The 21,745-nt window shown below is 32.9% G+C and overlaps 2 protein-coding genes across 2 annotated transcripts in view; both read left to right on the forward strand.

Annotated features, from left to right (window-relative positions):
• Positions 1-4,809: 4,809 nt before the first annotated feature.
• Positions 4,810-21,745, forward strand: part of LOC134252108 (multimerin-2-like) — an 83,850-nt gene continuing 66,914 nt past the window's right edge. The window contains exon 1 of the mRNA XM_062734549.1: positions 4,810-5,555. Coding sequence (XP_062590533.1) covers positions 4,844-5,555 — 712 coding nt within the window. The 5' untranslated portion in view covers positions 4,810-4,843. The remainder of the gene's footprint in view (positions 5,556-21,745) is intronic.
• Positions 14,158-18,740, forward strand: LOC134252110 (multimerin-2-like). The gene is made up of 3 exons (XM_062734554.1): positions 14,158-14,872; positions 17,281-17,409; positions 18,296-18,740. Exons 1-3 carry the CDS (start codon positions 14,161-14,163, stop codon positions 18,682-18,684), a joined length of 1,230 nt encoding a protein of 409 aa, XP_062590538.1. The 5' UTR covers positions 14,158-14,160; the 3' UTR covers positions 18,685-18,740.

Genomic DNA, 21,745 nt, shown 5'->3' on the forward strand with positions numbered 1-21,745 from the left:
CTTATATCTTCTTAAACAGTCTAAATCATTCTTAAAGAAGAACACGTACGTGCGGAACGCCAAAGGATATTGACTAAATCTGTGATGCTCTGGCCTGCCAAATCCCCGGACCTGAATCCAATTGAACACATTTGGGATTTTTATAAGGAATGTCAACCCCCTCCACACAATTGGAAGGGTTTAGAAAGAACCATGCAGTAGGTGTGGCAGCAGATAGATCAATCTCCTATTCAGGGATACATGGTATTCATGAAAAAGGAAGTTTTGCGGTAATTAGAGCGAGTGGCGGTCTCACTCTATAAAGATAATTCTATGTGAATTTTCATTTTGAGGACATATTATATCCTTGACACTTTGTTTTAAAATCTGACGAGATAGTAGTATCTACATGAAGTATGAAACAGGAAACATCGAACTGAAATATGCCTCATTAGCCATGAATTAAAGAAATCATTCATTGTATGTATTTGTCCTTTAAAATTTTAAGAAATGATAGGTCAGCACATATAAGTTTGGTTTAGTATATAAACAACACTTTCGTTGTCCACTTATTTGTTATTGAGATTATTGACTGTATTAACAACTAGTAATAGATGCTGTTTATTTGCATTTGTTGGAGTTTTATGGATAGAGGTAGGGTTAGAAATGGAGGACTTAGCAAATTTTGATTTTGAAAAAGTATTGTTCAATTTCCTGGATTACAGTTCCTTTTAAAGAATAGTATAGAAATCGTCCAAATCCTTTTAAATGTCCCGAAGAATAATCTGGGATCCTGTATGTATGATGTAAATATTTTGGATATTTAAATGTCCAACAGTCAAAAACTTGACCTAACTTGAAATTATATTCCATTATCGACATGTTAAGAGAAGCTCTTCTAGGTTTATTTCTGGCTTTCTTTATTACATACATAATTCTGACTGACAAGAGGATCGATAGCTTAACTTCATCAAATACAGATCTGAGAAAGAAAGTGGAACACATCATCAATGCGAATCAGAAGACTGAGAAGTGGATCGATGAGATAACTTCATCCAATACAGATCTAAAAAAGAAAGTGGAACACCTCAACAATGCGAATCAGAAGACTGAGAAATGGATCGATGAGATAACTTCAACAAATAAAGATCTGAGAAAGAAATTGGAACACCTCATCAATGCGAATCAGAAGACTGAGAAGATGCGATGAGATAACTTCATCAAATACAGATCTAAAAAAGAAAGTGGAACAATTTATCAATGCGAATCACAATTTGTTGAAAGGATTTGAGGGTAAGTAATCATAGTCTCCTTGCGGATCATACGAGTATATAAACATATCAATATACCGTATATACGAGGGGGTTCACAAAGTTCGTGGACTAGTGCCTTAGGCACATAAATGAATTTTAAGATATCTAGTAAGCATCATATTTTTATCTATAGAATAAACCACAAATCATTAATTTAATTTTGTAATAAAGTAGTAATGTTTTCGGAATCAGTGGCATGCCCAGGCGGCGCAACCTCAAACATTACGATTTTTCGACCTAAGTGTAACTGAGAAAAACTCTTTTGATATGAACATTGACATCCAAAAATCTTGTTAATTCAGGTATGTGCTGGGACACTATTTTTCCATAAAATCTAAAATTTTTACCTCATTCCAGAAGTTTTATGAAAATTTATCGTAAATTTGACATGGAATATCCAAAAAAAAATAAGGCCTTGAAAATGACGTCAAAAAGGGGGATAGTTTCCTTTTCCAACATTCTCTAAAGTTTTGCCATGAAAACAACTGGTTTAGACCTAGAAAATGTTTTAACTGGCTACGCAGAAATAAAAGACATCCAGAGTACTTGTTTTTTAATGCCAAAAGAGAGTCAGGGAGAAAAGGGATGCAAAAGTAATGTTGATTTGTAGTGAAGATGTGAAAAATCAATCACGTCAAAAATGTTTTGTAGAAAATAAACTCCAAACAGCAAAATATGTGAACACAATCAAGCGAGGATCTCTCCCAATGTAAAAAAAAATCATTTGCAATATTATAAGCATTGAAAGCCGCTGTTCATGACATTATAAAATCATATAAATTAGATGAATTTAAGTCCTAATTTAGCTCCAGGGAATCCTAGAAAATAACATACAGAATGGACATTGAAAAACAATCAAAAGAACACCAGGTGATGTCATTCGTTTTTTTTCAAATAATTTGGCAAATAAAATTTACGCTCAAAATTTCAACATTTCTTCTTTTTTTAAATTGTTTTATGCTCTTTATAAATTTTGAAAGCACAGACTACACAGTTCTAATCTTATAGCCTCAGTGCACGAACTTTTTGATAACCCCTCGTACTCGCCTATAAGTCGTTTTTTGGGGTTAAATTTTGTTTCAAAGTCTATGTCCGAATTTTGCGCGAGTCATATTAGGTGTTAATTGAAACCAGGTAAAACATCAATGCATTGATTTAAAATTGTCACCGACTTTTAAACGGGTCAATGGCAAATCCCTCAAAAAATAACCTAAAATATAAAACCGACTTATAGGCGAGTATTTACAGTAATCAGCATAAAATGTTACTTCAGCTTGTCACCAATGAAAATGGATATCCATCAGTAAATGTTTTTAAGATAAATGCAGTATAATAATAAAATTTGAAATGTTAGAAAGATTGTGTTAATGTATGCATCAATACCTATAAATCAGGGGTCCTATTGTAGTAATCATATCTTATTGAACAACTCTTCAACATGAAATCCGCCTTGAAACATATAATATCGTATTTATTATAAACAATAGTATAATGATAGTTTCTTCTATGAAGTCAGCTATAGTAATTTTTTTCTATCATACTGATTTCGCTACACGAAACCACCTTAATTTTATTACATTCTTTTAGACTTGTCCAAGAAGGTTGCATTTTCAGCTGGTACAACAGGTCATGGAGTTATCGCAAGCGGAAGTACATTAGTATTTCCTTTGGTCATCAATAACGTTGGGGGTGGATACGACCCAGGTACAGGTATCTTTAGCGCCCCAACGGCCGGACAGTATGTTTTCTATATCAGTGCCCAGGGGTATAGCAGTGACACATTGTATGTATCTATTGTACATAATGGAGGAGCCAAAGTGATGACAATGTCTGACGGAGGAAGGGGTAAAGATTTCTACGATTCTGCATCCAACCTGGTGACTCTGAATCTCCAACAAGGAGACAGAGTGTGGGCAAGATGTCATAGTGGGTCAAATTATTACAGCGAGGGAATACCCATTACAACCTTTTCCGGTTTTCTAACTTAATAAAAATTATGTTTTGCATCTCTTTCAGAACAGCACTTTTTAACAGATTTTAATCTGTCCTCAGTGGAGAAAAGACATCTGTCAGACTTCGAAAAAATTGAACGAGCAAATTTTCAGTAAAAAAGTACTATGAGTAGATTTTTGAATGCCATCTAGTTAGTTCGGTTGTTAATTCGGTTGGCGAGCATATTGTAAAGAACTTGTGCATAAATAATATTAAGCTAATTCATATCTGAATTCTATCTATATATTTAATTTACTGTAATTTTTTTACTTGCCACAACTTTATATTATTTTTTAAAAGATACGCAGAGACTGACACATCTGCTATTATTTGAATATTTTATTACACAAAGACGATAATGATAAGCTAACAATAACGCCTTAAACGATAAACGTGATAACTTTTAACTGTTCAATCGTCAACTTCCCCTACCTATATGTAGCAATATATCATTATTACATGCATATAGAGTTAGTGTCTCTCAGTTGATCGATAAGCAAGAAAATGCTCTACATATGAGTAATTTTAGAATAAATTCATTGACAAAGAAGTCTATGAAACAAGGATATCAACAGTCTCGTTTAAAGCCTTCATGTTGCAAGTTCTGTGGTCGATACACTAACCTTGTCAACAAATAGAATCTATCTTTAAATCAAATGATAACTGACTTTGTATATACTAATTGTTATAGGTCATTAGTTACAAAATGATACGGCTGTGTATTTTTCCTTAAACTATCCGAATGTCCACTTTATAACTGACTTTTGAATGTTCTTTTTAAGCTCAAAGCAAACAGGACGGTGCTAGCAGAGGGAAAGGGTTGAAGTTGTTTAGGAAATTATATATGGAATATTTGTGAACATCAAATCATGAACAAAGGCAAAATTACTAGAATGTTATGAATCCTAAACTGAATCTTGTCGACCATGGGTAAATCACTGCTTTTACTAGTACTGCAAGAAGATTACATATAGGTTTATATAGAAGTCTTGAAAAGAGACTACGAAATTACATTTTTCAGAATCATCACGGTCTTTGTAAAAATGTATTGTGAGCACATTTTAAGGCATTATTTTTTCCCTTAAACACTTCAACCTGGAAGTACACGTTTTTCAAATGCTAAAGGTATTATGACCAATGCAGTGAATCTAAAAAGCACTCATATATTTAGGGATAAATTTCCTTTTTTTATAAAATGAAAAGACCCGCGTCCCCAAAATAATATAAAATGAAATATTAAAAAAAATGTTTAATAGCATAGAGAGTGTCATAATATATGCTTTTCTATTGACATAAATGTACATTTCAAATATTTTTTAGCTGGATTTTACTTCTATGAGAATTTCTTTTAACTTTATGATAAAAAGATTAAAACATTAAAGAAGAAGTTGACTTACGTCAAAAAGAGTCGAAAAAAATCTAAATATTTGCCAAGTCATGTTAAAATGGATTTGCATCTTGCGCATGTGTCATCAATAGAAAAAAGGTCAAAGTTTATATGCAAATGTATATAAAGCTCAATATTCTCTCGGATCACTATCACTTCTCTGATTTTCAAGATGAAGCAAACACTGCTGTTCACGTTTATGTTTGCTTTTCTCATACAAATAAATGGATTGTCCATATTCACGGACAGCAGTGGCAACAGTTCATCTTTACTGGATATCAGTGATCCGGACTCCAAAAATACGGACGTCTTCCGACAGCTACTAAACCAAGAAACAATCATCAGAATGTCACTGGTGAAGAACGTTCACGCTTTAATGAAAGACATGCTGGATCTGAAGAAAAGTATGGAGACATTGGAAACATCCCAGCAGAAAACAGATATAGAGATGGCCACCTTAAAACAGGAGGTTGATAAACTGAAAAGAGAAAACCAAAAACTTGAGCATGAAAACAGGCGCTACGAGGAAACTTTCAGAGTTGTTTCAGAAAATTTCACGAAAGTCGACGAACACATTCAACAAGTTGTGGAACAACTGGAGGAGAAAAGAGAACGTTTTGAGACAAACACTAGTGTAGTCCTAGCGGATCTTAAAGTGGAAGTTCGATACCTGTCAGTGACTCTTCTGGACTTGAATAAACACACTTTGGAAATTGAGAAGAAATTTCCCGAAATGATGCAAGAAAAATATGAACAATTATCTTTGAGATTGAACACGTCTGTGGAGAACTTGAATAATGATATAATGACAACAAATAGCACAATGTTAAAATCAGTGTCCGACCTCGAAAACTCACAAAATAGCATCCAATATTCTATATCTGGTAAGTGAAATTAATTTCTGCTTTGAATTAACTCTTAGAAAGAGTGTTACATCTTACAGGACAGAAGAATTGCATATAGGGTACATGGTCTCCTGGGGATGATGTTCTCTCTTTTATGTTTTAGTTTTCAGAGACGGATTGCAATTTAGTAAAATATACTTAAAGAAAAGTTTCTCTACATGGATAATACAATAGATCAAGTAAATGAATATTAAAATTTGACTTTTTAAATATTTTATGGTCATCACTGATCGAGAACATTTATTATTAAATGTACACGCATAAAGTTGAACTAGTTGTATTTAGAAATGCATAATCTATCAATGTTTTGATGTCATTCTTAAGGTTTTACAATTCAGCAGTTAAGTAATTGAATATGCTTATGAAAATACTGTTACTGAACTCACAAAGCATTGTGTATATACTATATGCCGATTTTTTTTTTTCTTTAGATATATTCATTACAAATAAATATTAAACAAGGAAAATTATTTAATCTCAAGTATATTTAAATGAAAATGTCTACTTAAAAATCGATTTTTTAGTCTGGCCTTCTATTAAGATTAAAAAAATAATAAGTATTGCACAAAAAATTTCTTTCAAGCTTCAGTTTGATCATTCTGGATAATCCTATTTCCATTATTTTCCTTTAAAACATTTTATCGGAAAATCAGTGTAAAGCATTGTTTATTTTTGAATAATAAGATAATTTTAAATAATAATTTGAGTATTGTGGCGAGTGATGTAATATGTTAGATGTTGCTTAAAATATTACATCTATTTCTTTAACATTCATTAATTCTAATGATGATAATTTGTACTGCTCTCAGAATACACAAACTTATGTTAGATTAATACATGTATATGTCGAAAAAATTATTTTCTTCTCACATTTTAATTTCAGTTAACATCAATAAAACATTAATATTCAAAGTAATTTTAACTTTATTCTAGGTTCGATGATCACAGAGAATATTTAGTATTAAATGTACAAATTCAAAATTCAACTAGTAGTGTTTACAAATGCAGAATCATCTATGAATGTGTTGATGTAATCCGTTCCTAAAGTTTTACAAATCAGCAGTTAAGTCGTGCAATGTGTGCACAACTATATCTATGCTTCAGAAACAGTCATAATAGATAATCATTATACAGATATTTAAGGGAACGTCTACTTTTAAAATATTGCTTTTAGGTTTGTCTCACATTAAGAAAAAAAAATTACATATGTATTGAACGAAAAATTTCTTTCAAGCTTCATTTTAATCATTCTTAATTATTCTGTTGCCATTATTTTCTTTTAAAATATTTTATTGGAAAAAATACAGTGTAGTATTGTTGATTTATTTATATATGACGAAAAATATATTCTTCTCACATTTTAATTTCAGTGAACATCAGTAAAACATTAGAGGACATGATGGCGGAAGTAAAACAATCTAAGAATGAACAGCTGCAACTGTCTTCTAAATATGTCCTCAAACAAATTGTTCCGAATGAATATGACGAATAACATATTAGGTAACAACTCAAAATAAATCAGTAAGAAGTGATAACACCATAGAAGGTCGCACTTTGCTATCTGTAGCTTCAAATTCTCTCTCTTTTTAAATTAAAATCATCTTATTTCATTCTGCACAAACAAGTAGCTGGTATTATTTCTCAACTTTTGCTAAGTTTTCATTAGATGCACGTATTACGATCTATAATTCCTTAATTGGATCTCCTTTAATCTTCAATAAGTAAATAAAAAAGACAACTAACTTTGAATTATATTTGTAGATAAATCAAAGAAGGTAGGTTTCTCCGCCTCAGTGTCATCCACCGACAGTTCTTGGAATTCTGGGACACTTGTATTTCCTTCCGTCATCACTAATGAGGGGAATGGATATAACCCAAGTAACGGAATATTTACTGCTCCTATAGGCGGAACTTACGTCTTCTTTGTGAATGTTCAGAGTCATAGTTCACAAACAATTTATGTAGACATTGTGTTGAACGGATCAAGAAAAGTCAGAACCATGGCCGGTGCCAGTAGTTCTGATTATTACGACGCGGGTCCCAATCTGGTAGTGCTGAATATTCAGAAGCGAGACGCAGTGTGGGTCAAACATCACTCTGGAAAAGGTTACCATACGGATATGACTACTTTCTCCGGTTTTCTCATACACATATAGTTCAATCTGAAAAAAGTTCATTATGCATGCTATGGACATTGATAATGTCTGTTCCTTTACAAATGAATAACATATGTTGCAGTTTGATTGAAAATGGATCACTACGATTAAAAATACTGTAAAATCAAATGCTAGTATTTTCTTGGAGTCAAACTTTCATTGTTAAAATGGAAAAATATGACTGTATGCAGAATTAATTTCCATGATGAAGAATTGTTGATGAGTTATATCTGTAAAAAAACATTTCTTGTGAGACATAAATTTGTGGGACTCTTACTGACTCTAAAATCACAAAATTACAGACCATGAAATTTAGTTATTTCGGAGTATTCTTTAAAAATATTGATAATCTTCATGATTCATTTGAGGTTTGATTTTACATTTAACTTTTAAATTTGGAAAGTAAACTATCTAAATGATAAATGTAAGGTGAAAAGTAAAGAAAAAAGGTTTTTATTTTAAATTTATTTTAAAGATGTCTTCAGAAGGAATTGCTGAAAGCTGATCAGTTCAGATATCATGTTTTAAAATATTACAAACCTAAAAACAGAAGTTTTAATCTTTTATTTAAGACCAATTGGTATTTTATCACTTTTAAGACTAGCATAAACATTTTAAACAAATTTGTTGTTATTGCAAACAATTTTGCTATCGTAGAATACTAGCATATTTTTAATACATGTTTTGGAAATTTGCTCTTTTATGTGTCTGTTGGAATACATTGCATCGTAGAATTGCATCGTCGTTAAAATATTCCATTTCTTTTGTTTGTATTTCTAAAAAAAGTATATAATTATTAAACCCATCAATATTTATTGTCTTAATCTAAAATGATATGCATTGTAAATCTAAAACTGAAAAACTATTTGATACTTAGCTTTTGTATATTTAAGTCGTCAAATAGCACTCTAGAGTTAAAATTATTTGTATACTGCCTTGCTTGCAATAAAGATTTCTTGTAATTCTTTTATTCATTGATTAAAATAACTGAGAATCGAAAGTTTGACACAGCAGCAATCAGAGTTAACTGATACAAGTGACAAAGGAAAAGATGATGATTATAAAAATCGACCAAGTCATTAGTCAGAGTACATGATGTTTTTCCTTGTTCTGTTTGCATAATATATTATTATACTATAAAAAGAAAGTACTGAAAATTGCACCACAAGAACAATGAAATGTAGACCATGAGGTCAGGTAGAAAACAAATGCCAGAAAAAATATTGAGGAAACATTTTTCAATTTATTTGAAACCATGTGTACAGTCAGAAAAGGACAGACAACTTCTCCAGAGTAAGGGTCGATACTTACACAGGGTCAGCAAATTAACCAGCATTGTGAGAGTCAGTAGCATATCAAACCACTTCGGTTGGCCTGAAAGACTGCCGTTTATCAAATTATTTTGCAAACCTTGATTCACAAAACTAATCCCGATAAACATTGTAAAAACTATTTTTACAGGCACGTAGCATTGATTATGTATGTTCCTTTACAAATCCCCCACTTATTTTCCTAGACTTTAGTTTTTCTACAGGAAAGGTTCATTAAAAGTCCGGTCCCCCCCCCCCCCCGAAATTTGGTTGCAGTATTGTCAAACAAGGGTAATATAAGGGAAATGTATGGAATCCAGAAAGGGCCACGTAGTTCACTATCGCATCATCGCACAATATAAGTTTGGGCCGATAATGCGATGACACGATAATACCGTGACGATGAAGCAATAACGATAAGCGGCGATGTTGCGCGATGTCGATGAAGTGATGGCGCAATGATACGCGTTAAACCCCATGGTAAAAGCCATTGTGACCCCACCCTACCCCTAGGGGGTCATAATTTGAAGAATGCAGAATCTACCCTACCCTAGGATGCTTCCACATAAGTGTCAGCTTTTCTGACCCAGTGGTTCTTGAGAAAATGATTTTAAATTTGTTTCCTATATTTTTCAATGTAAAACTTAAATTCCAAATTGAGGGGGCCACAGGGGTCATAATTTGAACAATTTAAAATATAAACTATACCCAAGGATGCTTCAACTTAAGTTTCAGCTTTTCCGTCCCAGTGATTCTTGAGAATAAGATTTTTAATGACCCCATCCTAGTTTTATCTTTTCATGATTATCTCCCCTTGTGAAGACACTTGGCCCTAACTCCCCTTATATATACTATATTATACTACCCCAGGATGCTTCCACTTAAGTTTCAGCTTTTCTGGTCCAGCGGTTCTTGAGAAGAAGACTTTTAAAGTTTTTTCCTAAATATTTCTATCTTAAACTTTACCAATTTCTCTGTAAAACTTCCCAATTGTGGCCCCGCAAAACCGCCGGGGGTCATGATTTGAAAAAAATTAGAATGTACACTACCCCAGGATGCTTCTACATAAGTTTCAGCTGTTTTGACCCAGTGGTTCTTCAGAAGAAGATTTTTAAAAGTTTTTCCTATATATTTCTATGTAAAATTTTGATTCCCTATTGTGGCCCTGTCCAACCCCGGGGGTCATGATTAGAACAATTTAGAATACATCTTCATGATGCATTTTTCCACATAAGTTTATTTTAACTGTTAAATTTGCCCCGTGGTTCAGGAGAAGATTTTTAATGACCTCATCCTAGTTTTATCTCTTCTTGATTATCTACTCTTGTGAAGGCACTTGGCCCTTCATTTTAACAATTCAAACTCCCCTTCTGCAAAGATGCTTAAAAACAAGGTTGGTTAAAATTGGACCAATAGTATTTTTAGAAGTTTTAAATGTGAAAATTTTAAACAACTTTGACAGCTAGCAAACAATTTTGCTACAGTAGAATACTAGCATATGCTCTTTTTATGTGTCTGTTGAGCTAAAATGGGTTTGTTAAGTTTGTTAAATTTGTTAAAAAGGGGTGCTTTTCTTTTGATTGAAATATTGTTAAAAAGTATATAATTCAAAAAACTACAGAATAAATGTCAATCAGAAACGTCAGCAACTGTTTCAAATCAATTTTGGAATGCTTGTGTGTTACAATTAGAATATTTTTTTAACAAAATACTACTAGTATTTTTGCAAATGACCAATGACAAGGTAAGTAAATAAATAAGGTCCATTTATATTGAAAGAGCAGCTGTCTATGATAACAAAACGCCTTGATCATAATTTATCAGGAAAATGATGGTTGTTTAAAGTGTTGAAAAGTAGTGTACTTTGATATTAATGATTATTATTTTGTGATTTTTAGGTTTTTTTAAAAAAAATTTCATGGAGTTTTTAAAGCATTCACATCTGATTTACACCACTAGCTTCTGAAATATACTGTTGTACAAAACTCCTAAGTTTCTCCTTTACTGCTGTAACATTTCAGTTAGGAGTAAAGAAAGAGGCTTGATAGAACATTTTGGAACCTATCAAAACATCTTTCTTGTAAAAACGATGTTTATGAAGTTTAGGAATCCAGGATATATAGGTATAGTCATTCAAACTCAATCATAAAAAAGAAGTGAAAGTAACAGTTCCATTGGATGAAAGCTGAAAAACCGAGTTCCCATGTCACCATAGGCGTTGGCATGATAAAGAACCCTCACTGCTCAATTTCACCGAGTTCAGAGTAAATTAGAAGACTTCTACCGGCAAAAAATGACGTCTCTGTATGAGTATAAGATTCTTGAGTGGGACGTAAAACTACATACAATCAATCATTTACTAGTTTACTACTTGATGAGGATAAAATACTAAATTCTGATTTACCAAAAAATGAATGGGATTTTCTTGTAGAGATAATTACAGGTTTGTTTTCTGTTTACCGTTTACCTTTCTGTCAAATACATGCTAAACTATTCAACCCCTCACTTCTTTCACAAGGCAAAAAACACAAATGCTTTAGTCATAAGAGCGACGTCATTTAGAGAATTTGAGTCTATAATTCTAGCTTTCTCCTTGACATACTAATTCCTGTGCAAAATGTAAGTATTAATTCGAAGTATATAAACCTAACTTGACAGATTACGAGAAAAACAGAAAATTTATAATATAACTTTTCCGATTTGATCAATTCGAGACAATGCATGATCTTTGTGCTATTTTTTGTTCTGGGGTAGGTCTCAAAAATCAAGAGCAAGCAGACGTCAAACATAGACAAAAACTGGAAAAAGTTTATGGAGATAACGAACAGTATTCAATTTCAAAGTCCATAAAACAATACAAATTAGGAGCAGAGCAAACACAGGCCTCCCAGCAGGCACACAACGCTGTTTAAACGTTGAATATAAGTTGAAGTTGGGTTTAGACGTTGATAAATCTAGATACAATATTGATTCAACGTTGACTTTTCAACGTTGAAAATTTAACGTTGAATCAACATTGATTTCGAATTGCGTTAAATTGCAAACATTGATTCAACGTCGAATTTTCGCTGAGCGGTCCAATACTATATCTCGCTGATAGATAATTCGGACTATAATAGTGTCGGACTATAACACTGTCAGGCCATAACGAGGTCGGACTTGACATAGTCGCACTACCATTCATCATTACTAAATGTTATAACTAACAAGGATGGTAAATATAGGAATTTTATAAAATTCTATTGATAGGGAGTAAAATACATATTTACAATATATAGATTTTTTTCATATACCGTAATTTTTCCTTTATACAATTATGAAGGCATCTTAGTAACCTGTAGTAAACGGTTGAAATTTTGAGTAAGTAATGGATCCCCCCCAACCTCCCGGAAAAACTGGAGAAAAAACAACAATGTTGAAATAACTTTTATTCAATGTCTAATCAACATTGATTTTCAACATTGAATCAACGTTAAGATTCTAAAATTGAACTCAATTTTCAAAATCTAACATAAACTAAACGTTGAATCCACATAATCAACTCTGATTCAAAGTTTCTTTTCAATGCTGTGTGCCTGCTGGGCTCCGAAACATCAGAGGTGGGATCAGGTGCCATGGACGAGTGAACATCCCCTGCTGACATTTGTGTATATTTGTGTAATAAGCCTAACCGGAAACGAGTTAAAAAAAGCACATGCTTACAAGTTTAACAGACGACACCGTACAAGATTAATCCTTTCAAGCTGATTAGGTCCATAGGGTAATTAGATAATATTACATGGGTTAAATATACTAATATGCAGATGTTTTTTATACTTGGATATTTTTTTTGAAAAGGACGTTAATGGTTATCTAACAACCAAGCTTTATGATAAACGTGATGCCTTTAACTTTTCTATCGTCAACTTCCCTTACTTATGCAGCAGTATGCCTTCATCACCTGCATACGGAGTATATATATCTCAGTTGATTCGATACGCAAGAGCATGATTTATATATAAACAATTTCTAAAACGAGGTAAATTATTGACAAGCAAGTTGACGAAACAAGAATATCAGTAGTCTCGTTTAAAGTCATCATTTCGAAAGTTCTATGGTCGGAACAATGACCTTGTCAGTAAATACAATTTATCATTGAGTCAAATGCTGACTGATGTTTTTCATTTTAATTATTAGTCCATTATTTATACACTGAATTGACGACGAATTTTTCCGTTATTTCTCGATCATGACAAGGAGCACACGGTGGATGTGACAGGTCAGCTGGGGATGCTCACTCCTCCATGGCACCTGAACCGACCTCTGATGTATTGGAGGTGGTGTTTACTCTGCTCCTATTTTGTATTGTTCTATAGATTTTGATATTGAATACTGTTCGTTATCTCCTTATCCTTCTTCAACAAAAAAGTTAATTTTATATACCATGATGCAGTTTCTTGTGATTTACTGAAAATTGTTTCGTTATAAACATGATATTTTCTATATGTAAACAATAACAAGGTACGCGCTTTATGTTCTGAATTTATGTTCTGTATCTATTGTGTAATTCAACAATTGATGTTCAAATTTTGCTGATCATTTGAATAGCTTAATTATAATTAGGAATTATGAACATTAACATTGATTTTTTTTAAAAATCAGTTGAAAATGTGTCCATGTCCCTTTTGACCTAAGCAAGGAGTATAAAAAGCAGTCATTAATTGTGGGATAAACTTCCCTTTTTATTCTATAGAATGAAAAGACCCTCCCCCAAAGCCCACCCCCAAAAATACAATGATAAAAAAAAATCAATCAGAATATAAACATTTTCAATACTTAAGAAAATGTCGTCATCGATGCTTTTTCTATTGACATGAACGTACATTTCAAATAATCTTTATCTGGTTTTTACTTCTATAAGAATTTCTTTTAACTTTATGATAAAAAATCAAAAACATTAAAGAGGAAGTTAACTTACGTCAATAAAAGAAGAAAACATTTTTAAAATCAAACAACTCATGTTTTAACGAATTTGCATCTTGCGCATGTGCCATGCAATAAAAAAGGTCAAAGTTTATATACAAATGTATAAAAGGCTCAATATTCTCTTGGATCGCTATCACTTCTCTTATTTTCAAGATGAATCAAGCACTGCTGTTTACGTTATTGTTTGCTTTTGTCATTCAAATAAATGGATTGTCCATATTCACGGACAGCAGCGACAACAGTTCATCTTTACTGGACATCAGTGATCCGGACTCCAAAAATACAGACGTCTTCCGACAGTTGCTGAACCAAGAAACAATCATCAGAATGTCACTGGTGAAGAACTATCACGCTTTAATGAAGGACATGATAGATCTGAAGAAAAGCATGGAGACATTGGAAACATCCCAGCAGAAAACAGACGTAGAGGTGACCGCCTTAAAACAGGAGGCTGATAAACTAAAAAGAGAAAACCAAAGACTTGAACTTGAAAACAGGCGATATGAAGAAACTTTCAGAGCTGTTGCAGAAAATTTCACCAAAGTCGACGAACACATTCAACAGGTTGTGGAACAACTGGAAGAGAAAAGAGAACGCTTTGAGACAAACACTAGTGGAGTTCTGGCAGATCTTAAAGTGGAAGTTCGGTACCTGTCAGTGACTCTTCTGGACTTGAATAAACATACTTTGGACATGGACAGAAAATTTCCAGAAATGATCCAGGAAAAGTATGAACAGTTATCTTTGAAATTGAACACTACTGTGGAAAACCTGAATAATGATATAATGACAACAAATACAACACTGTTGAAGTCAGTTTCTGACCTCGAAAACTCAAAAAATATTTTACAAAATTCTATATCTGGTAAGTTAATTATTTTCCTTTTGATTTGTATAGATTACCTTTCCAAAAGAACATTTCATATTAAAATAACGAGACCAAGTCTAATTATTTGTAAACTACAGATTTTGATAATTTTTTGTTAATTACAGTAATTTTTACTGCTATATTTATTGTTTTAAGATTAAAAAATCGAGTAATTACCATCCCGAATTTTAGGGGGCCATATTGAAAGTTGTCAAATTATAATATTTTTTCAATATTTTTTGTATTTCTGGCCTAGACTGGTTTCTTTTTTCATTCAAGTAGATGAAAATTATTGTAAAAAGTCACCGTAATGTGAAATTTCAAAAAAGTTGACTATCCAGGTTGGTCTAGGAATTAATTACAAGGTTTATTTTTTCAAAGCCCAATATCTCTAAAATTGCCATATTGCGGTAAAAAAAAAAATCGGTGCAGGTGAATTATCGGCGCATATGGTTTTCTGTGGTAAAAAAAAGCAAGATAAGATTGCTAGTATGTTTCTTTAAATAATCTATCATTAGTTTTCAGCATAATATCCAAGGACGTCTTGTACATACAAGCGAGACATGTGTCATTCTTCAGGAAAGCAGCAAAACAGTGACTTTGTTAGAGCCATTTCGCCTTTTTCCTAATTTATGAAATAACATTTTTTGACCAAAAAGAGTTATAGATAATTTATATTTTGTATTAAAATAACAAATTTTGGCAAAGGTATACTGTCGCAAATATGAATGCATGACTTGAATGCTGCGCAAAGTCATACGTACTCGAATTAGACTCGGCCTCATTAAATGTTTATCTTGACACATGAAGAATATGTTTAGGAAAGAAATAAGGGCGTTAAAGGAAAAAATATTCACCATTGCATTTTTGTACATGTATTATTTCATATTCTGAACATAGTCAAGCTTCTTCAGGTTGATGGAAAAAAATAATGTTGCGTGAATCAATCTAAAGAGAACATTTATCATAGCCATACGAAGCATATGTTGCAAAATGTACTGGACATTAACGTTTTCTTGTTAGTCAAATATGGCCACTTGTTCCTTTCTCTAGGAATTTCTTCTGTGTTACACATGTTACAGGCTTATGTTTTAAAGACAAAGTTGCATCTAATTCAGATATAGAGACTTCCTCCAAAAATTATGAAATAATGAATTCTTGACAAAAAACCTATACTGAAAGAAAAAGAAATACAGGGCAGCATAATATGCCAATTTTTAATGACAGCATGACACCGAAAATTATGAAAACTGGTCAGCTGAGCATCGTCGTTACTATGCACCAAAATCAGTCAAAATTACTCAACCGGAAAATGTATGACGTCATTTATGGAACGAGCAAAAAAAAAATTCCCCAAAAGACGCGCAAAATGATGATGACAAGTTTGTTAACACATCTTGTTGCACCATTTGATGCACTTAAAAGGTAAACATATTTGGTTTTCAAATTTACAGACGATGTAAATTTCTTGACATCTTGGTATCGCTGACAGAAGTGCAATGGGATTTGGTTTTACATTGCCCAAGGAGGAAGGACAAAGGCATTAATGGTTTTGCTGTGCAGTTTATTGTATTTTTCCCCTCAGAACGAATTATCCGCAGTGAGAGAGGACCTGGAATGGTTCCCACAAAAAAGTGCTATTAATACAGTAGACATCATAATTAATACATTCATCCTAACACTAGTTTTTGAGTTCGTCAACTTTATGTTGGTATTCCTCTTACTGGCACATGCGCACGTCGTTTGCCTAATTTCTTTTGGCAAGATTACACTTGCCTTGTTGATAGGTTTGAATAATTTACATGTATTCCTATTTGAAGGACAAACGCTCTGATGAACTCCATGCAAAGGAAAATCAAGGCTTTTAGAGATGTGCGAGAGCAACATTGATTTCGATTTTCATTTTTAAGGGTATCTTTATTTGAGTTTCAATAACCCATGAATTATAAGGCAAAATCAAAAGGACTTTTGGTTATATTTTCTTTAAAGATGATGTTAAACGTTAAATAGGAATACTGAAAAATACAAAAAGTATAATAAAATTATTTCACCTCAAAAGCTCTCCCAGCGTTTCTTTTCAGAATGTTTTACACGAATTTCGATAGTACTGCCTTCTATTACTCACTGAATTTCTGTTTGAGTTTCAACATCCGTTCAATTTTTTGAAATGGGAGTAAAAAAATCTTACGTTGTAGACTCTTTGCATTCAAAAAGACTAAAATAATGATTTGAGTATTTTGTGTAGTGATTTGATTTTTAGTGCTATTCAGAAATGTTTATCATCGTCTTTTTTGCCTTAAATTTCAGTGGCCGTGAAACAGTTTTGAATATTTTCAGAGAGTACTTCCTACGTATATTATGGAGATATTCACAACCACCTTATATTTCAAATATTTTCATTTCAGTCGACATCAATAAAACCTTAGACGACTTGATGGCGGAAGTCAAGCAATCTAAGTATGACAAACTGCAGCTGTCTTCTACCGTGTCGTCTCTCGAGGTGTTCCGAATGAATGTGACGAATACTATGTTTGGTAATAATCCAGTAGTTAAAATATAAATAAGAAGAGTTTATATAAATAGATATGTTAAATAATACAGAGATATTAATACGTACTCTTTTCCTTAACATATTTTGTATTAACCTTTGTTTTCAATATCAAAACTCTGGCTTTAGAAATTTTGCTGATATTAGTGTTTCGGGTAAATACAGTGCGTGATATAAAACTTGTGTATATCTGAATATAGTTATTAGATATAAAGTAAAACATGCAAATATTCTAATTAAAGAATATTATCATCAGTTCCTTTTAATCATTATTAATGTCCAGGAAAAAGGTTACTACCTTGATCTGATCTTGCCTCTAACGGTAAAATTTAATCCCACTGATATTATCACATAGTGATATTGTCTTCTGAATTCTGTGAAAATTTCATTAATTTTAAATACAAGAAATATGAGAAGAATCCTACCTTAAAAAATCTTCCCAGTCCAGAAATTAATATTTTATAATATATTTTTATTGATTGCACACAATTTCAAATAATTTAATTTTATTTGTATTCTAGCCTCTCATTGGTTGAATTCCAAAAAGAACGCAAATTATTCTGCATAATCTGGTTTGTAATGGGGACACACCCTCTTGACAACCAGCTGAATCATTTGTATCTATGCAACTCCCTCATATCCAGTCCTCGGGATTCATCGCAAATCCCAGATTTAATAAATATATCTTTAACTTCAAACAGTAGCCCTTTGTTACCTCATCACTTCCATTACTAGGGATGTATCATTGAGTGGCAAATTTGAACTCATAAAAAGCCACACAATTTTAAACCTACTGTTGTTTAATTATTTTAAAATTAAATCATAAAGAATGACAATTTAAGACATATTAAAACCTTAAATAGTATTTGTAGGTAAGTCAAGGAATATAGCCTTTTCTGCCTCGATGTCCTCCGGCAGCTCTTCTTGGAAAGGTGATACCCTGGTATTTCCTGCTGTTATCACCAATGAAGGAAATGGATACAACCCGAGTAACGGAATATTTACAGCTCCTACCGCCGGGATGTATGTCTTCTTCGTCAATGTTCAGAGTTACAATGGAAATGATATTTATGTAAACATTGTGTTGAATGGATCAATTAAAGTCAGAACTATGGCCTTTACTAACTACGATGCAGGTCCCAATCTGGTGGTCCTGAACATTCAGAAGGGAGACGCGGTGTGGATCAAACGTTACTCTGGTACTGGCTATTACCACGATGGTCCTATTACTACATTCTCAGGTTTTCTCATACACATGTAATTAAATATTAAAAAGTTCAATGTGCATGCTATAGGCAATGATTATGTAAGTTCCTTTACAAATGAATACTGTAAACCAACTTTTATTCGCGACGACTTTATTTCGCGATTTACCAGAGATAAACTAGGTCGCGACGATTAATTTTCGCGATCATGCCCTTTTGGTCTGTTGTAAATTGACAACTACGACCGGTTTGCGACGAGAAATATTCGCGATGAGGAGGCTATCGCGAACATCGCCAAAATTTCTCGCACGCGAATAAAAGTTGGTTTACAGTAATATATGTTGCAATTTGATTGAAAATGAATCACTACAGTTAAGAATACCGTAAAATCATATGCTAGTATTTTCTTGGAGTCAAACTTTCATTGTTAAATCTAAATGATAAATGTAAGGTGAAAAGTAAAGAAAAAAAGTTTTTATTTTCAATTCATTTTAAGTTGTCTTCAGAAGGAATTGCTAAAAGCTGATCAGGTCAGATATCATGTTTTAAAATATTACAAAACTAAAAACAGAAGTTTTAATCTTTTATTTAAGACCAATCGGTGTTCTTATCACTTTTAAGTCTAGCATAAACATTTTAAACAATTTTGTTGTTAATGCAAACAATTTTGCTATCGTAGAATACTAGCAATTATAAAATATGTATTTTACTACATGTTTTGGAAATTTGCTCTTTTTATGTGTCTTTTAGAATACGTTGCAACGGACAGTTGTATCGTCGATAAAAATTCCTTTTCCTTTGCTTGCAATTTCTATCAAAAAAGTATATAATTATTAGATCCATCAATTTTTATTGTCTTAATCTAAAATGATATGCATTGTAAATCCAAAACTGAAAAACTATTTGATACTTAGCTTTTGTATGTTTTTTGTCGCCAAATAGCACTTGAGAGTTAAAATTATTTGTATACTTGCTTGCAATAAAGGTTTCTTTAAATTATTTTATTCATTGATTAAAATAATTGAGAATCAAAAGTTTGACACAGCACCAATTAGAGTTTATTGATACAAGTGGCAAAGGAAGAGATGATGATTATAAAAATCGACCAAGTCATTAGTCAGAGAACATGATGTTTTTCCTTTGTGTGTTTGTATAATATATTATTATACTATAAAAAGAAAGTACTAAAAATTGCATCACAAGAACAATGAAATGTAGACCATGAGGTCAGGTAGAAAACAAATGACAGAAAAATATTGAGGAAACATTTTTCAATTTATTTGAAACCATGTGTACAGTCAGAAAAGGACAGACAACTTCTCCAGAATAAGGGTCGATACTTACACAGGGTCATACAGCATTGTGAGAGTCAGTAGCATATCAAACCACTTTGGTTGGCCAGAAAAGACTGCCCGTTTATCAAATTATTTTGCAAACCTTGATTCACAAAACTAATGCCGGTTAACATTGTAAAAACTATCTTTACAGGCACGTAGCATCAAGGGGGGGGGGGGGGGGGCTGGGCTCCACCACTTATTTTTCTAGACTTAAGTTTTTGTACAGGAAAGGTTCATTAAAAGTCCGGTTGCCCCCCTCCCCCGGAATTTGGTTGCAGTATTGTCAAACAAGGGTAATATAAGGGAAATGTAAGGAATCAAGAAAGAGCCACGTAGTTCACTATCGCATCATTGCACAATATAAGTTTGGGCCGATAATGCGATAACACGATAATACCGTGACGATGAAGCGATAACGATGAAGCAGTGATGTTGCGCTAGTGCGATGTCGATGAAGTGATGGCTCAATAATACGCGATTAATCCCATGGTAAAAGCCATTGTGACCCCACCCTACCCCTAGGGAGTCATAATTTGAAGAATGCAGAATCTACCTTACCCAAGGATGCTTCCACATAAGTTTCAGCTTTTCTGACCCAGTAGTTCTTGAGAAAATGATTTTAAAATTTGTTTCCTATATATTCAATGTATAACTTGGATTCCAAATTGTGGCCCTGTCTTACCCCGGGGTCATAATTTGAACAATTTGAAATATAAACTATACCCCAGGATGCTTTCACTTAAGTTTCAGCTTTTTCTGTCCCAGTGGTTCTTGAGAAGAATATTTTTAATGACCCCATCCTAGTTTTATCTTTTCATGATTATCTCCCCTTGTGAAGACACTTGGCCCTATATTTTAACAATTGTAACTTCCCTTACATATACTATACTATACTACTCCAGGATGCTTCCACTTAAGTTTCAGCTTTTCTGGTCCAGCGGTTCTTGAGAAGAAGACTTTGAAAGTTTTTTCCTAAATATTTCTATGTAAAACTTTACCAATATCTCTGTAAAACTTCCCAATTGTGGCCCTGCAAAACTGCCGGGGGCATGATTTGAACAATTTAGAATGTACACTACCCCAGGATGCTTCTACATAAGTTTCAGCTGTATCGACCTAGTGGTTCTTGAGAAGAAGATTTTTAAAAGTTTTTCCTATATTTCTATGTAAAACTTTGATTCCCTATTGTGGCCCTGTCTAACTCCGGGGGTCATTATTAGAACAATTTAGAATCTACACTACCCTAGGATGCTTCCACATAAGTTTCAGCTTTTCTTGCCCCGTGGTTCAGGAGAAGATTTTTAATGACCTCATCCTAGTTTTATCTCTTCTTGATTATCTCTTTTTGTGAACGCACTTGGCCCTTCATTTTAACAGTTTAAACTCCCCTTCTGCAAAGATGCTTAAGCTTTATACCAAGGTTGGTTAAAATTGGCCCAGTGGTTCTTGAGAAGAAGTTTTAAATGTGAAAAAGTTACAGACAGACAGACAGCTAGAAAGACGGACGGAGGGACAGACAGACGGACAAAATGTGGTCAGAAAAGATCACTTGAGCATTCGGCTCAGGTGAGCTAAAATGGGTTTGTTAAGTTTGTTAAATTTGTTAATAAAGGGGTGCAATTCCGAAATATTGTTGGAAGACTTCATCTCCAAAAACTACAGAATAAATGTCAATCAGAAACCTCAGCAACTTTTTCAAACCAATTTCGGAATGCTTGTGTGTTGCAATTAGAATGTTTTTTTAACAAAATATTTTTGCAAATGACCAATGACAAGGTAA

The sequence above is a fragment of the Saccostrea cucullata genome, unplaced genomic scaffold (genome assembly GCF_032062105.1).
Source record: "Saccostrea cucullata isolate Sc308-1 unplaced genomic scaffold, CSIRO_AGI_Scuc_v1 ctg6059, whole genome shotgun sequence".
Taxonomy (NCBI): domain Eukaryota; kingdom Metazoa; phylum Mollusca; class Bivalvia; order Ostreida; family Ostreidae; genus Saccostrea; species Saccostrea cuccullata.

Coding starts and splice junctions, on each gene's coding strand:
- LOC134252110 (XM_062734554.1), top strand. CDS start 14,161: ATGAATCAAGCACTGCTGTTTACGTTATTGTTTGCTTTTGTCATTCAA. Junction 14,873..17,280: donor TTTACAAAATTCTATATCTG/GTAAGTTAATTA, acceptor TTTTCATTTCAG/TCGACATCAATAAAACCTTA. Junction 17,410..18,295: donor TGTGACGAATACTATGTTTG/GTAATAATCCAG, acceptor TAGTATTTGTAG/GTAAGTCAAGGAATATAGCC.